The 13,441-nt window shown below is 50.0% G+C and overlaps 1 protein-coding gene across 1 annotated transcript in view; it reads right to left on the bottom strand.

Annotated features, from left to right (window-relative positions):
- Slit1 (slit guidance ligand 1) overlaps positions 1–13,441 on the bottom strand; it is a 156,975-nt gene that overhangs the window by 124,721 nt on the left and 18,813 nt on the right. Inside the window, exons 2-4 of the mRNA XM_059258140.1 lie at positions 12,634–12,705; positions 10,544–10,615; positions 5,208–5,279 (exon numbers count right to left, since the gene is read on the bottom strand). Of these exons, the coding sequence (XP_059114123.1) occupies positions 5,208–5,279; positions 10,544–10,615; positions 12,634–12,705 (216 nt within the window). The remainder of the gene's footprint in view (positions 1–5,207; positions 5,280–10,543; positions 10,616–12,633; positions 12,706–13,441) is intronic.

Raw genomic sequence — 13,441 nt, 5'->3', positions numbered from 1 at the left:
GAACATCTTGTGCGTTGGACCTGGGGGGACAGAGGCTACGGTGAGGGAGCACAGAAGCACCTAGCCCCACCTAGCCAAGTGAAATCTGGGATTGGCTACTCTAGAGAAGTTATCAGAACTCAAACATGTCCTTCTAGCCCCAAACCTGAGCCCTGTGACAGTCCATGAAAATGACATTTCCACATCCCCTGAGGATTGAGTGGCAAGTGAAAAGTTGGTCCCAAACCCAGGTAACCTGCCACCAGGGTGCTGCTGCCCCCACAGGAGACTCAGATGCAGCAGCTGGTACCTGCCCTTCACTCTTCCTACCTGCTGGAGTCTGAGAGCCAAATAGCTCCCAGAGAGCTTCTAGAGTGGGCTGTCACCCCCTAGACAGGTAGACATGCGTGTTGGAGCCACACAGCTCTCTAACCAAGTTTGACCAACCCTGCAGGCCTGCAGGAAGTCCACAAAGAACTTTGGAATGAATGAGTGGGCGGGAACATGTGGAGGAAGAGGTGGGGTCAAGGATAGTGAGGAGCTGGGGGACAGAGGGAATCTAGGAGGGTCCATGTAGATGGCGAGTGTAGATAAATGGCAGGTACTGAAGGATGGATGTAATAGGATAAACCTTAGCTACAGACAGAGCAGGTTCAAATTTGGCTCAGCCCTAGGACATGTCACAAACCCTCTGACCGTGCATACTTTCATCCACAGAAGGAGGGCATGCTGATCTCACACAGATGTTCCACTACTGAAATCGAATTGCGTTGCTAGGCTGTGTCAGCATAACCCAGCACTGAGTGGCCTCCATTCCCTTTGATCGTCGCTATCGTGGCCATGGTTCTTGTCCTCTCTAGATGGAGACCGTGAAAGGCTGCAGCTCACTTCTACAGAGACTAAGTCACATGACAAGGTGAGGGCTTTCTTCTGCAGGGGAGCTAGGGAGCCATGGAGATGGTTCAACAAGTGAAGAACATCCTATGCAATCATGAGGCTCTCCAGCACCCATTTCAATCCTGGGCATGTGCAGTGGCCCACCTATAAACCTTTGGGCGGCAGAAACAGGAGATCCCTAGAGCAAGCTGGCTAGCTAGACCAACCAAAGCCAACTGATGAGCTCCAGGTTCAGCAAAAGACTCTGCCTCAATACAAAAGATGAAAAATAATTGAGGAAGATGTTCAGTATTGACTTCTGGCCTCCACACTCATGTGCACACTTATGCACATGTACCCACATACAAATGTGCACCCCAACACATGCATGGTGAAGGGATGATTCTGAGCTAAGGATAAGACCTCTACACCAGTCTCCAGAGAGAAGAGGAAAGCCGACACTGATGCTAAGCAATGCTCGTGTGGGGTCAGCCACTCTGAGGCTGCAAGTGTGGGAAGCCGGGTCTTCCCTCCAGAGCAATCCCAGCATGGATGCCTCATATTTCCCGACACCTGCCACGTGCCACAGCGTCAATTCTGAGGCACCAAAGTTTTCATCTCTCTTCAGCTTCCCAGAAGCTCTGGGAGGTAGACATTATTTTGGCCCCACAACAGAGCAGCTGGCTCCACAGGGCTAGAGGAAACCACACCATGTCTCTGGCGCCAGTTGTTTGGGGTTTTATGGCACTGGGCCTGGAACCTAGGGCCTTCTCATGCGCTAGGCAAGAATTCTACCACAGCGCCGCCTCCCCAGCCCAGCAGCACTCGTTTTAACTCAGACACAGGGCTTTCCATTACTCTTCAAAGCTGGCAGGTCTGCTACCATAAATACAATGCGTCCTTCTTAAAGAACATCTGGGAAACACAAAAGAAAAAAATTACCCACCGTCAGTCCCTGCTGGAATTCTGCAGTCATTTTCCATGCATTGTTTAGAGTAATTCAGGGATCAATACAACTCTGGCTTTTGATGTCACAAACATCTGCATTATTTGACATCTCCCATGAAGGCCATTTCTGATGAATGCTTAAGTATTCCATCAAGCAGATATGCTGGAATTTGCCTAACCACTTCCCTGATGTGGGACATTAAGGTTATTTCCATGCTCTCTTCAATATTCTGAATATCACTGCAGTGTGCATACTTATGCCGGGGTTTTATCTCCTTGGGGTGGATTCCCAATGGTGAGATTTCCAGGTCCTGGTTTAAGCCCATTTTCGGGCTCATTAACGAACCCTCAGAGTCCCAGTGCCTAATTCCAGCCCTTATATCCAACTGCTCTGTGATCCAAGACAAAGCCCCTCTTTGGGACATCCATTGCGTGTTTGGAAAGAATGGGACTGCCAGTATAGAACAAACGGTAGACAGATTTAACTTCTGGAAGCTGCAGACGAGATCAACCGAACCAGGGTCTGTGCCACCTGCACACCCTGGCCGCACCTTCCCCAGCACATTTGGTCTCTCTGGAGTCCACTGCACGCTGCTTAGCAAAGCATCTGCACGAAAGTCTGTAATTTCCTCCAGATGGAAAGGCTTAGTAACAGATCCCTCCAAAGTAAAGGGAAAGTCGACAGAGGGACCAGAAACAAGGCACTGGCCTAGGCATGCCTTCTTAAAGGAATGTCACGGTCCTGTAGCTGAGGATGCAGCTCCAGAATTACCACTGCACCAGCTGATCCCACGAGCCCCAGCCATCATCTGGCCTAAAACGGGCTCATCAGATTTCTGCTTCCAAGACTCTAGAGTCAGGATCCAAGACCCTACGGAGATCAGATCTATGTGGTTACAAGAAGTAGGAGGAGGGCCAACACTGTGGCTAATGGTCAGTGTAGTGATGTCATTGTTGCCAAGGAGCCCAGGACGGTGGTACAGGGAGGAGCAAGACAACAATCCAGGAAGAACTAGAGACATCCTCACATCTCAGTTGCTGTGAGGAATAGATGTACCTTAGTCCCTGTCCTAGGGAGCCTAGGAACTTAATGATCATGACTTACAATACCCACCACACCTTCACCTCACCAGTCCTCAGGGTAGTGTGCCTGGGAGCTTTCTAGCCAGAACAACTGGAGAACTCGTTAGGGAAGTTTTGGAAGGCCGACATTCAGATCAACGAACAGGAGAGGGACGAAGCAAAGAGTAGCAACAAGTAGACCTTTGGACACTCCCGTGTCTGTCCCTACAGCCTCCTCCACAGTGTCTGGGTAAGGCCAGACGCCAGGAGCAAAGGCTCAGTCAGCAAAACTTTGCTCAGCAGCCTCCTACAGAAGGTGCCTTTTTCAAGATGGCCCGTGCTGGAGGGGCACAGGATGCACATGCCTCTGTCATGATGCCGAGTCTTTGGCTGACATTGATGGGACATGCTCACATGCATTCTCTGCTGAGTCCTTCTGGCTTGTGTACCATGCTTACAAGGAGACTTGGGAATAGGGAGAGGCTGGGGGATAGCTTCGTGTAGAGTCGTGTACTCAGCACACTCTAGACAGAACCCAGGGTTCCATCTCCAGCACCAAAACAAAGAGAGAGGAAGAGCACAAGACAGGAACTGAAAAAAAAAAAAAAAAGGTCTTCCTTCACCCAGGACCAGCTATGGCCTTACATAAAAATGTCCTCTTGCCAAGTGCAAGGGAGTCAATGCCTAGAAGACAAGGCAGGAAGCATTCAGAAGTCCTGTCTTCGGAGCTTGGAAATACACACACACACACACACACACACACACACACACACACACACACGAGACCTTGAGGCCTCTGCTTCCCCTGGCTCCCAGCCTAGAAGAGTGCCAAGAGCAGGTGTCCTCTTCCTCAGGCTCCCCCACCCCTTGAGTGGATTTCCAAATGCCAGTTTACTTATGAAGTCTGGTTACTTAATGTTTGTTAAAGTGTGGAAGACCTTTGCTCCCAAATTCCTGTTGAAATATGAAACACGAACAGTGCTGGGCCAGGAGTCAGGAGTCAAAGGGGCTTCATGTCGACTCCAGGGATATCATTTTGCCTCTCCACCTCGTCTCTCCAGTGGTAAAGCTGTGAGACGCTGCCTTTCTTTCTCACAGTCACATACGCCAGGTGCAGGGGTTTCCTGCAGGGGAATCTGCACCATCAGACATTCATGGGAGGCCACCCACAAGCATGGGTGCACACCCCAACTCAGCAGGTAGCTTCCGAAGTTCAGGAAGAAACGCTGGCTCCCAGCAAAGTCGCACTGAAAAACCCAGGACCATGTGACCCTTGAAGTACTGTTTCCCAGACTGTCCTTCATCCCAAGCAGGGTCCCCACCCCAGGGTTCTCCAGAGTGTTAATAACCACCATGAAGAGAACTCAAAAATCTCCCAACTCAAAATTTGAAAAAAAAAAACCTAGAAGACACATTATAGGACATAGTTGTTCTAAGTAGTTGCAGAAATAAAAATTAAGAAAAACACATTATTAGAGAGCAAATGGGAGGCTCGAAGTTAAGAATGTTCTGATAGCCGGGCAATGGTGGCGCACGCCTTTAATCCCAGCACTTGGGAGGCAGACGCAGGCGGATCTCTATGAGTTCGAGGCCAGCCTGGTCTACAAAGCGAGTTCCAGGAAAGGCGCAAAGCTACACAGAGAAACCCTGTCTCGAAAAACCAAACCAAACCAAAACAGAGTGTTCTGATACACAAGCTGGTGGTCCAATGATGGACTCCCCATCATAGAGGCAGCCAAACTCAGAGTGAGGGCTGGGGGGCTGCACTGGAGATTCCTTAGTAAGTCTCAAAGGCCCATCCAACCCCAGATCCCACTAAACGGAACAGATGGTAGGACAGATCAAAAGCGTGGAGAATCACAGAGCAACATTAGCCAGTAGCCTTGTACTTGGAAGAAGTGCGCTGACAGCCAGTGACGCTATGGCTTTACACCATTGGTCATAAGTACACTCACCGAGCACCTAAGCCTAAAGGTAGACGGGGCTGAAAGCAGAAATAGGTTCAAAGCAGCTTAGTGGAATGACTACTCAACCCAACACAGGCACGCAAAGGCAGGGACAAGGGCGTGACAATGTCCACAACAGACTGCGGGCACAGTTGCGAACACACCCACCCCCATGACACCCTGCCACCACCAGCAGCAACATTTACAGCTGGATGAACTAGGACCCTTTCAAACTCTTGCCTGGAGAAGTGCCCCACACAGACTTCCTATAGAAAGGTCTGGCCTTCGATGCCCAGAGCCTTTCATGCCAGTGGGAAGTATGAACCCAAGGTCAGGGCCATTGACTCCATCCCACACCACCTACAGGGTGGGTATCAACCCACGTGTGTAACTCACAGTCGAGATAGAGCTTGGTTGTTCTGGAACAGTAGTTCAGGCAGCACGTGCAGCTGGTTGCGGTTCAATCGTCTAGAAAAGGAAACAGGAGAGGTGGGAGTCACCTGAGTGTTTAGGAATCGGCAAGGATGCTCAGAAAGCCCTGCATTCAAAGTCACAAGGACCGGGATCTGAGTCCCGGTAGGACCAGAGCAGAACCCCCAAGGCATCTTCTCTAAGACGCAGCTCATCTGTGAGTGGCCACTTCCTATCCAGACCCGGGAAGATATGCCCTCAACTAAACAGCTGAGCGACCTTCCCTGATCGTCCCTTTATGATCCATCAAGACCTGATCCCCAGATAATCCCAGGTGTGAGTTGGATCCTTGACCTTATGAAATGTGTGATATGAGGTAGGGTGGCTAAACATCACAGATCTTTCTGTTTGGTCCATGCTTGCCTAAGCAGCATCGGTTTCTGTTTATCTGGCTGCTTGCATTTTTCCTTTGTTTTCATTTTTCATTTTATTATTTGCTCTGGTTCTTTTTTTTTTTTCAAAATGAAAATAACAACTGTTATTATTATTAATGAAAATGAATGCTTTCAGTGAGCATGGAAGTGCATGCCTCTAGTTCCAGCACTTGGGATGCTGAAGCAGGAGGATCACCATGAGCTACATAATGAGTCCCAGGACAACCTGGGGCAGACTGAGACCATATCTCAAAAAAGGGGAAAAAATGCTTGCTTAAAAAAACCTCAGGCACCGGGCATGGTGGCACACAACTTTAATCCCAACACTCCAGAGGCAGAAGCAGGCAAATCTCTGTGAGTTTGAGGCCAGCCAGGGCTACACAGAAAGACCCTGTCTCAAAACAGAATACACATATAAAAAATCAAAATAGAAAAAAACCCTCAAATTACAGGAAAAAAGATACTCGAACACCGGTGTGTCCCTTACTCGGCCGTTTTTTCCTTGCCAAGCAGTAGAGATTTTATCTCAGTGCTGAGGGGTAAATCCAGGCCTCAGGCACGAGAGGAAAATGCTAGAACACTGAGCTGCACCCCAGCCATGCTTTCATTTTTAAACGCCTCAGGTATGCTTTCATAGTTTTCAATATTCTAGGGCAGTGGTTCTCAACCTTCCTAATCCTGCGACCCTTTACTACAGTTCCTCGTGTTGTGGTGACTCCCAACCATAACATTACTTTGTTGCTACTTCATAACTGTAATTTTGCTACTGTTATGAATCATAATGTAAATATCTGATATGTAGGATGTCTGAGATGCGACCCCTGTGAAAGGGTAGTTTGACCCCAAAGGGGTCATGACCCATAGGTCGAGAACTGCTGTCCTGGGGGCAGATGGGAGCAGCGCTGCACACACAGGCAGGAGCCAGAAGTCTGGGTCTGGAAGCTGCCTCCTGGGGAGACAGCACCAAAAGGACCCAGACCTGCTGTGGGAAGACATGCTGTTCCAAACTTAAGCAGCTACCTCCTTAACACAGGAGTCAGCCGGGCGGTGGTGGCGCACGCCTTTAATCCCAGCACTCGGGAGGCAGAGGCAGGTGGATCTTTGTGAGTTCGAGGCCAGCCTGGTCTACAGAGTGAGATCCAGGAAAGGCGCAAAGCTACACAGAGAAACCCTGTCTCGAAAAACCAAAAAAACAAAAAAACAAAAAACAAAAAAAAAAAAAACCAAGAGTCTAGAATGCAGCAAAGGATGCTGTCTAACTTTTGAGAAGCTATAGCAGATGATGGTATAAATTAAAAAAAAAAAAAATGAGAGACTCTGGCCACACAGTCTCCAGCAAGGCATCCGCACGGCGAGTTACACAGAGGTTGCCCCAGGAGATTCTTTCACTGCGATGAGCCCGCTCAGCAAAAAAACCTTCTAGAAGGAGAGGAAGAGACTGAACGCCACACAGCCCACAGGAACTCATCCATGGTTACCTCCTCTGAGGTTGTCTTTCATCTGATATGTGAGAAAGGCGGTTGTCACCACACTGGGGACCGTCATGTGCCAGCACAGGACAGACATCAGATTTACAGCGTTAGGAGACCAATCGGAAGAAACCGGCTTTAAAAGGCAGGCTCCTAGGGAAACACATCGTTGGCTTGGGGGAAAAAAAGGACCACCAGTGTAAACCTTAAAGCAACACGAGCAGACATCGGATCCTCCCAGTCCCTTATCCCCAGTCCAATAAATTAATCCAGTATTTACACTGCCTGGTAATTGCTAGGTTTAGTTTTGTTTTGTTTTCTCCCAAGACTTTCTCATTTTTTTGGCTTCAATTTTTGAAAACATTCAGAAGGAGGAAGGGAAGGGAAGGGAATTCAACGACTCATTTAAAGTGGAAAGCCAAAGGACGCTAAAGGAGTGAGCCACCGTAGTGAGAGACACACGGGTACCTCAGAATGACAGCAGCTGACTGCTCCATGTCACTTAGCCTTTCTGAACTCCAGACACCAAGGCAGATGTTCCTAGTCATCACCCCATAGGTCAGAAGCAGAGGGAAGGTGGGCTTTCTCCTCTCACCCAAGCACCCCCAGAGGTAAACGTTTAAGGCCACTAGCTTGCCACGTAGCGTGGCTCTTCTCGGGTGCCCACGATTGGCTCGCTGACCTCATTGAGTTGCCTTCTGGAGAGCTGAGGGAATTTTTTTTTTTTTTTTTTTTTTTTTTTTTTTTTGGTTTTTTGAGACAGGGTTTCTCTGTGTAGCTTTGCGCCTTTCCTGGAACTCACTTGGTAGCCCAGGCTGGCCTCGAACTCACAGAGATCCACCTGGCTCTGCCTCCCGAGTGCTGGGATTAAAGGCGTGCACCACCACCGCCCGGCCTAGCTGAGGGAATTTTGATGCCAAGACGGAAGTGATTTATCCAAGCACTCTCTGGGCTGATGCAGGCTGCTGAAGCTTGCATTTCTGCAGCTCCTATCCTAGCTCTCGTCCCCAGAGCTGACCTCCCAGGCAACTGAGCATGCTCCGGGACCTCTATGCAACAGGCCAGCTCAGGCCAAGGCTCAGACCCCCTGACTACCAGCACCTCACACTGCTGCTTCTGAACACACTTTCCCGAGCTGCTTGTGAGAACCAGCTCTGTCTGCTCTCAGATTTGTTTATGCCACAGGTACTTAGAAGCAGGATTATGTGATTCAATCAATTTCATTCACAAATAAATGAAATGCTACGGGGAAGAGAGTCATCTATATGAAAATTACGTTGGCTGCTTTGTGAAGATCTTAGAAAAAAGGGAAATCTGTCAGTTGAAGGGCTGTTGAATTCAGTAAAAAGATTTAATTCTCAATCCAAATTGCTTCCAAGGTGCTGAAAAAAAAAAATCTCATCGTACCTTCAAGAAACCCAAACAAACAAACAAAAAACAACACACGATTTGTGTGTGTGGTTTGGGTGAATAAAGCCATACAGAACCCCAGTCACTGTGTCATACTAAAGGGAATAGAGAAATTCTTGGAGGGTGGGGGGAGGCTGGGAAAGGGGCCAATAAATGCACATTTCCATTTTAATTGAAAACGCTACGTTCACAGTCTGGGTGTTTTTATTCTGGCTCCCCACTTCCACCAGCTTTCACAAACCAATCCCCAAGGTCTCCCACAAATCAGAGCAGATGGCCACTGCTCGCTGAAGGGGTGCACAGAGTATACCTGACACCCCCAGAGACAGAAAACCTGTCTGCTGTGAAGTGGCTGGTGACCCAGCCCGGAGACACGGAGCCGAACGTGGACAGAAGGGACAAGGTCTGCAGTGAGTCATGACTGAGAGGAAGCCTCTGCCAAGCCTCAGGTGTGGCAGCAGCAGGGCCATGCCTTGTCAAGTCTAGACCCCCTCCCACCTTCTTGTCTCCTCCAAGGCCAGGCAGCACCAAAGGGGGTGTGGAGTGGATTAGATCCAAGCGAGCCGAGCCGCTCAGAGCCAGGTATTTTATTGTCAGAGTTTTAAGGAAAGCGAACACAGGAGTGAACATCTGGCCGGGTACTGGATGGCTGACTGCTCCGTTTAAGGCTGGGGGTGGGGTAATCTTCTGCAAGAAGACGATGAGGCACACATGCCCTTTCTCTTTGTTTAATGCTTTGTTTTCTTTGACATAAAAATGAAAGGAGAGAGATTAATTAGGTCCTACTCATTAAGAGTCTAAGCTTTGAAGGCAAACCAATCTGGCTCTAATCCCCTCTTCTGCACATGTGGCTTAGCCTCTAGGCACCTCGGTCTCTCCTCTGTGGAATGCCACTTGCAGAAGCATTATCGCAGCGTTAGATGACACACTACGGGGCCAAGGGCTTCACCTTGCACCTGGCAGCGGGAGGCACTCAGGATTGGCTGTGATGGCCGTAGAAATTCATTGTGAGAAAATCGAAGAAGAAAGAGAAGAAAAGAAATACAAAGAACCAAACTCAAGTATTCCTCTACTACACACTCTCTCTGTCTCTCTCTCTGTCTCTGTCTCTGTCTCTCTCTCTCTCTCTCTCTCTCTCTCTCTCACTGATTTTATTTATACAAACATCACTTCCTGCCTTTTCTGCCTAATTCACATTGTGAGCACATCCCAGAGGTGTTGAGAGTATTTCAGTCTTGACTGTATCTTATCTTCCTCCACCCAAATGGCTATTTCTAATTTTTGGTAATTTGCAAAGAATGTCCAGAAATATGAATTTCTTGCCATTTTTCTAGTCAGTTTCTTGATATAAAATGAACTTTCTGGTCAAAGAGCATGAACTTTGGGACTCCCCCACCCAACATCTTCATCCAAACTGTTTTGCAGGACCAAGCAGTTGACCACCATAAAGAGTGAAATTGACCACCATAAAGAGAGGAGTTGACCACCATAAAGAGAGGAGTGCCCCCCATCTTCACCCCCCAGGTCCTTTTCCTTTTCATTGTCACCAATGTGAAATACAGAAAGTACCAAGACCCTGTTTCAAAACTGAAAGCCCCACTCAGGAGCAAGCCATGCAAACTCTGAGCGCGCCTCTACTTCCTCGTGCTGGGCTGTGATAGCAAGCCTTAGCAAGCCTCAGGTCTGGGGACTCCCCTGGTAGTTCTGCTCAGCACACCACTGACCTCCTTTATGAACCCAAAGTCAATGAATGGAAGCCACACCTCAGGAAAGATGGGTGGAAGGAATTCCAGTTGTGTGAATTTTTGCCATCACATGTTCTGGACTAACAGCAGGGGTGCACTGTGGATGGGAATGGAGGTTGGTTTCCATTTTTCTCTTGATTTGCATCTCACAATGCTCTATCAGGCTGGGACCCACCCTCCCCCCACCTCAGTCCTTTCTATAGACCTGCTGACACCTTCTCTGGCAACCCCAGAACCCTCCCCAGCCTACGCCCTGTACTCACAGCCGTTCCAACTCCTTCATGTCATCAAAAGCTCCACGTTCCACGGCTCCAATTTGGTTCTCCATCAGCTGCCTGGGAGGCAAAGAGACAGAACAGCTTCAGGATGCTAAACAAGTGTTCCTGGGAACCCCAATGAGCTTTGCCAGGGCAATGTGGCCTCACGAGGGGGACCAGAGCCTTTCCCAGGCCCCATGTAGATCCTAACTCCAGCTGAAGTGGTCACAACTTCCCAAATTCCCCCATTCAGGTTCCACAACAAGCCCTGTCTGGCAGAGCGGCACAATGCCGGTGCTCACAGCTCTGCTTGAAGAAGGTGCTAGGCATCTGGGGCACATGCTGTCCTTTGGCCCAGAGCATGAATCCAAGAGAAAATGGCCAGCATAGCAGAGGAAAGCCATGCCAATTGGGCAGAGCCCACATACACAAGCAAGAATGCTACAGTTGCCAGACAACACCCCCACTGTCTGCACCATAGTCCGCCTAGGCCATCTGCTGAAGAAAGGGGTGGGATGCCCAGGCCATCCAACCACCTGGCTCCACGGGACTCTGCATCTTCCCCCGCAACATGCTCTGCTTCAGAGCATCTGACTGGTGGGCAGCATTTTTCACTAAGAGATGGGATGCTGCGTGATCATTTTGGAGATATTGAAGTAATTTTTCTCCTGTGTTCTCTCCTCTCCACTCCCAAGCAGATGGGTTGCATGTCTCTGCATGGGCTTCAGGCAGGGGTTGAGGCAGGGCAGTATACTTTTCTGTCTGCTAGAGGCCTGTGGGAGGAGTCCCGGGAAGAAAGGAGGACTCCCCAGAATGGGAAGAGGAAAGTTTTGGTCAATGTGAGTCAGTTCTGGAGCAGCAAAGACTCCAGTAACTCACTACCCCAACCTCAAAGTGGATGATCCACAAGGTCCTCCACTCACCCCAAAGATCCCCAGAACTGTGAAGTGTACAATTCTGAACCCTTGTACTATCCTGAGTGGGAGGTGAGGGACTCTGCGCATGTGATTGGGGGGGGGGGGGTTCCTGCCAGCCAGATGGGGCAGGGCCTCCAAATCTAACTGAGGTGGGAGGGTCAGGTGCCTACATGCCAAGGCTGCCCCTGCTTCCCAAGATCAGCAGAGCACAGAGGGATGGAGATCCAATGCGAGCCTCTCAACTCTGCCCTGCCTGGCAGGCACTATGGGTGGCCGGCTGCTTAACAGGGCTGTGCCTGCCACTTTCAGGATCTCCGCTTAACAGGGTTGTGCCTGCCACTTCCAGGATCTCCGCTTAACAGGGCTGTGCCTGCCACTTCCAGGATCTCCGCTCTCAGACACCTGAGTACAGTTACACCACCTGTCTTCTGTCCCCCGCATGGCCCTCTTGACAAGGACCTGCGACCTCGCTGAGGAGTCCTTCTGAGGCAGAACACTGGAGATGGTGGGCTGCACTGTGTTCTCCACCCCTCCATCTGAAACACTGTGTTCTCCACCCCTCCATCTGAAACACTGTGTTCTCCACCCCTCCATCTGAAACACTATATTCCACCCCTCCATCTGACACGTTGACTCCAATGCCCTGTATGATGTGTTTGGAGGTAGAGTTGTCAGGGTCAGTAGTAAAGTGATTTGGTAATCTGGGTGGGCCCTGATACCCAGGGATTAGTGAGTCCTCTCTGCGTGCTCACAGAGCCAGGCCATGTGAGGTCACAGAAGTGAACAGATGCCTGATCAGGATGGATCCAGCACCTCATCCTCCAGAACCTGAGCAAAGCCTATCTATCTGTGGTTTAGGTTGACCGTGATGTTCCACCAGAGCAGGCTGACCTAAGCAGAAACGTATAGACTCTCCATGCCACCTGCTCTTCCCTCAGCCCCAGAGAGAGAAATGGCCAAGACTGCCCCTCCCAAGTCCTTCTCCATCCCCCATTCTTTCCAGCCATGTAGGAGGCAATAGACTCTCTGGGTCAGGATGCTCAACATCACCCCCTCCACCCACTCAGGAGGCTCCTGACTCCACAATAGAAGGCCTGAGCTAGCTTGTAACTCTCAAACTGCCAAGGCTGGGGGTGAGGAGAGAGGCAGACCGTGAGGGGAACAGCAGCCCATACTCACAGCACTCGAAGCTGCTTGAGCCCAGCGAAGTCATTCTTATGGATCCGAGTGATATTGTTGCCATTGAGCTCCCTGGCAGAGAAAGGGGAAAAGGAACTGGTGAAATGGGTGGTCTGGGCCCCTGGGGCTCAGCTCAGGCTCCCTTCCACCTGGCTCAGCTCAAGCCCCTCACCCTCCCAGCCAAGAAGTCCAACAGGCCAGAGCCTTTCTGTAGCCCCCATTCCTGCAGCAGGAACAGTAAACATGGCTCAACGGTGGAGGCTGCAGAAACCCTCAAACATGACTCCACTGTTGGGGACTCAGCCTAGACAGAGCGATAAGTCACAGAGGAGAGAATCTGGAAATAGGCCATGGCTGGAGTATTCAGGGGCATCCTAGCCAAACCTCGGAATCTCTACCCATAAAATGAAGGGCACCAACTGTGACCGTCTCATAGGATTCAGACCAGCATAAACAGGTAAAGACTGTGGCTGCCCTTGGGGACACTTGCAGTATTATCATGGGTGGCAGGAGAAGCAGAGGAGGGTCATGCAGTTCAGGGTCACTGAAGAAGTGATACTTGAGCTGAGCACCACAAGACAAGAAGGCCTGCCTGGAGGAGGCATGGAGCAAACTCAAGGAAGAGCCCACTGAGTCAACCCAACTCTGAGAGGAGGAGAGACAGACTGAGGGTTGGGGGCTGTGGGTCCAAGCAAACACAGTGTCTGAGAAAGCAAACAGAGAAACAGCAAAGAGCCAGTGAAGGACTCACACGGGAACCCATGAGGCCATTCCTGAGGCAGCTAGCAGGGGGGCATGGCCAAGGAGC

This window comes from Peromyscus eremicus, chromosome 1 (assembly GCF_949786415.1).
Source record: "Peromyscus eremicus chromosome 1, PerEre_H2_v1, whole genome shotgun sequence".
Taxonomy (NCBI): domain Eukaryota; kingdom Metazoa; phylum Chordata; class Mammalia; order Rodentia; family Cricetidae; genus Peromyscus; species Peromyscus eremicus.
This window is presented reverse-complemented; position numbering and strand designations above follow the sequence as displayed.